This window comes from Cicer arietinum, chromosome 8, assembly GCF_000331145.2.
Source record: "Cicer arietinum cultivar CDC Frontier isolate Library 1 chromosome 8, Cicar.CDCFrontier_v2.0, whole genome shotgun sequence".
NCBI lineage: Eukaryota > Viridiplantae > Streptophyta > Magnoliopsida > Fabales > Fabaceae > Cicer > Cicer arietinum.
Window position 1 is genome coordinate 1298095 of NC_021167.2, and position 4481 is coordinate 1302575.

General features: G+C 29.4%; 1 protein-coding gene across 1 annotated transcript; it reads right to left on the bottom strand.

The window, feature by feature from the left end:
* Window positions 1-1316: 1316 nt before the first annotated feature.
* LOC101501444 (ubiquitin-conjugating enzyme E2 20-like) lies at window positions 1317-3252 on the bottom strand. The gene is made up of 6 exons (XM_004511448.4): window positions 3025-3252; window positions 2738-2765; window positions 2144-2371; window positions 1971-2034; window positions 1803-1862; window positions 1317-1695 (listed from the first exon to the last, which is right to left on the bottom strand). Exons 1-6 carry the CDS (start codon window positions 3129-3131, stop codon window positions 1643-1645), a joined length of 540 nt encoding a protein of 179 aa, XP_004511505.1. The 5' UTR covers window positions 3132-3252; the 3' UTR covers window positions 1317-1642.
* Window positions 3253-4481: the final 1229 nt, after the last annotated feature.

Genomic DNA, 4481 nt, shown 5'->3' on the forward strand with positions numbered 1-4481 from the left:
TTCTAGGGTGGATAAGTGAGTTATATTGTCCATGGTGATCAAGTGTCTCAAAACCGTAGGACATATATTAATAGAGAATTGAATTGATGCGATTTTTTTAAGTGGTACCGGTAAATGAATTTTGATTTGCATTGAAACATAATATATCATATTGGTCCTCATCTTCTAAGACAGGTCTGACTCTGATCCATCTGATTGCATTGTGGATGAGAGAGTGGAGAAATGGTCGCTGTGGTGTCCTTTGTCGGTGACCAAAGGTTTGGCAGTAGTTTCTGGGAAATGTATTTGTAGCGAGTAATTGTTAGATGATGGGGAGTCTGATTTCTTGAGCAATGCTTAAAGGAGTGAAAATAATTTGGAGCAGTTGTTGGACAAATCAAACCCTCAAAATAATCTATCTGTCTTGTCTTTACTACGTTCCAAGTTGCTAGGAGTCAGGAAATATATATTTCAATTCCCTTCCCTACATGGGTATGGGAAAGCGAATGAAAGTGACAGTGGATAAGATTTAGAGAGCTTCAAAGCTATAAGCATCTTTCGGTAATAAATTAGAACTCGATAATAGCATAGAAAAATATCATTGCAACTCACTCTGTCATTCTTTATCGACCTCGAATTATTAAGTCTTACATTGTCATTGATTTCTTTCTTATTTTCATGTTGTCACTTTGACAATTACAAAGTGGTTGAAGTAATGTTTCGTGTTGTCGTTTTACCTCATGATAATCAATTGTTCTATAAAATGCTGCAAACAAATCATTGGGTACAAGAGTCATTAAGGTGTTTGGTGATTTGGAGAGTTGGACTGGAGGTTATGAGTTAAACCCTTTCTTCTAATAAAATTAATATTTAATTATTAATATTTACTACTTTGAAAAAAGATCATGTATCGAACAAAAATTTTAGTGAAATTAATTCTAAATGTCATGTACTTAATTTGTTTGAAAAGTGAGAAGAGCATACAGTGGAGTAACAAACTATGTGGATGTGAGAATGCTTCACTATATAGAATTTTGACCCGAACAAAGTGTCAATTCAAACATAATGATGATTTGTACATACGAAGTGTTCGATAATATCGTTGATTAAATAGTTTAGATTGACTGAATGTTATACACTGAATCTATATGAATAATAAGTTAATGATATATTTATTCCAATATTTGATGTGCAATCATTTTTTTTAATTTGATATACTTCAACCATAATAATAATATTTTTCATGCGGGTACGAATTTCAACCCATGACCAATGTTTATGGAGTAAATATGTTTGAAGTATCAAATCCTTGAAACGGATGACAATAGTTAGTGGGATACAGGGAAAAAATAATAATCTTTATATCGAATTAGTTAATTTTTGTGATGAAAATGAGTACAAAGTATAATAAAGGAAAACAAATCCTGTTGTTGAATCTGATAATCTCTTGTACAAACTACCCCCCAAGCTCCAAACAGAAGAAAATCATCCTCCCACACTAACTGTCAATGAAAGAGAGATGCTACAATCATGAAAGAGAGATGCTACAATCATGTATAGAAAATTCACAAGCCCCATTTTGAATATTCAAAATTTCATCTCTTCTCATTTCTAAAGCAGACCAGCCGCCAGACACAGAGTGGAAAATCAATAAACTCCAAGATCAATGCTGAGCACTAGGAGACTTGTACAACTTCTCCACCATCTTCCTGTATTCTGTAGAATTACAACACAATAAAATCACTTTATCTTTCTGACGACATAAAGTATCAATTAACAATGTTTATTCTGTGCAAAGTGCCAATCAACAATATTTATTATACCTTCTTGATTGCTCCAAAGTTGCGCTGCTTGTGGATTTAGAGGTGAGCTAATGTTTGGCTCTAAATTATACAAAAGTTAAAAAAACAATCAACAAAAAGAGAAACAGTGATTAATTATATAAATAAAAAGCTTAGAAGCTTAGGTTAATTATTTGGTTTTAAAGTTACCTCCTAGCAGGCTTTGAATTGATAGAAGAATTGTTCTGACATCATAAGCAGATGACCATTTATCCTATAAAACAAAAAGATTATAATTATTCATGAAAGAGAACATGAACATGGAACACTTGTGTTGAAAATGACACAACAAGACACCATCACATTCACATGGCATTCATTACCTGAAGAATGTCCAAGCAAATATTTCCATGCACATCTACATTGGGGTGGTAGCAGGTGGTGTCAAACTTGACCTTTGGAGCCTTAAAAGGGTAATCATTAGGAAAAGAAAGGGACAGCTTGTATTCTGTTCCCTCAAACACAGTGTCTATACTTCCTGTAATTGTTCCTTTCCAGCACAATATATTGTCCTCTTCAGGGAAGGCAGATACACCAGAATCTCCACTCATCTAGCAAGTTCCACACAAAAAACTCATTAATGAATGACTAAACTGTGTTTTATCAAATTATCCTATATACAAACTAAGAGTTTTAAACAATTACCATACAACTGTAAAAACTTCACAGCCACCCATTTGTTTGACTTTTGAAATAATCATAATTAAAATCAAATATTCTTAATGATTTAAGAGTTATATTCCCTGGCTGTGAAAAAACTCTTTATACTTACAACAAAGTTATTACTTTTTTTTGTCAAAAGAAAAATAGTTACTTGTTGAAGTAGTGCTCAAATTACATTGCATTGCATAAACAAAAAGCAATAAACTAAAAGAGGCCAAATTCATAGAAAGTGAAAAAGAGATCCAAATTCATACCATCAAAGCCATCAATTCAGACTGCAACCTGTGTAGAATTGCAACAGCCAACAAAACAAAACAAGATATTGAGTTAGTTAGTGAATTAAAAAGAAACGCAAAAAGAAAGAAAAAAAGTGTAATCCTAATTGTAATCCAATCAACCAAAATCCCAATAATTTCCAAAATAATCTTTCTTTTTCTTGTAGAATAAGTTTTAAAACATTGCAAATTTCAAATCGAAAAAGATAACAAGATTAAAAAAATCGACAATTGAAAGACATTGGAAAAAGAAAAGAAAAGAAAACCTTCTGAGAACAGATTGAGAATCAACGGTTTTTGGTGGAGGGAGAGGTTGCTTTGAGGGAGCAATGTTGTCTTGAGCAGCTTCAGTGTTCACGTTAATGCTAGCCATTGAGATTTAGAGAGAGAGAAGAGAGAGAGATAATAGCAATTAGGGTTTGTTGAAGGGGAAGAAGCTATGGAATTGAAATTGAAATTGAATTTGAGAGAGAAAGTGGTGAAATCGATGGTTCTGTTGAGTTGATTTTAAACGAAAAAGTGCGTTGATGAAACGACGTCGAAATACGAATCCAAACAATTCGAACGTTGAAGAAGCTAAAATAGGATACTACTAATGCACAACGGCTAGTAATAGTACTTATTATTTGTTGACTAAATAAACTCTTAATTTAGTTACTTAAATATTATTTTCTTTTTTACTTTTTGTGGAACATTTTTTTTTTCTTTTAGCTATTTCTTAAAGTTTATGAAAATGTCAAAAAGCAAAGTTGATGAAAATAAAAAATAGTTTAAAAAATATATATAAAATTTTGATCGGTTAATCTTTAGTATTAGATGCTAAGGACCAATAAGAGGAGTTTTTATATACTTCAAGGACTAATGAGATGAATTTTGTATTAAGAATTGTTTGTTTTAGAAATTAAGTATGAGAATAGTTTCTTGATGATGCTATTTTCCTTGTTTTTTTTTTTAATATATAAAAAAATTAAGAATCTTGTTCTAATAATTTAGAGTTCGAATAAGAATTAAGTAAAATCTAAACAATAATTATTTAAATTAAGATTTGAACTCATATTTTTTTATATGTTACGTTCTTAACTAAAATCTATTAAGTACTTAATCTCAATTACTTAGTTTAAGAAAGTTCAAATGACATCTCTAACAAAGTAATTATAAATTACCTCGTAACGATATTCTTATATTGATTGCCTAAGTTAAACTCTCTCCATAATAAAATATAAGAGAAAATAGTAGTTAAAAAGTTAATATATTTGAACTTAATTTTTAATTAAATTTTCAACTATTATTTTTACTTACATTTCATATAAAGTACTCTCTCATTCTTTTTAAATGTCGTTATTTAGAAAAAAAATTATTTCATTTTATTTGTCGTTTATAAATTTCAAAATAATATTAAATTTTGTTTTCTCAAAATTATCTCTACTTATTTATTGTAGAGAAATAAATAATTTTTTTAGATAATATAAAAGTAAAATAAAACTATTTATAAAAATAATAAAATTTAATATTGTTATTGATTTATGTAAACAACTTTAAAATGAAAGTTAAGAAATAGTATGTTGTTTGAGTTAACACTTAATCAACCAAATCAACCTTATTTTGTTTGTTCTCTTAGTTTGTAATTCTCTTAATGAATACTAATTCTCTTAATGAATACACAATTTTATTATACTAGTCTAATGTATTTATTGTGGTTTTCACATATATTAAAAAGAAATTG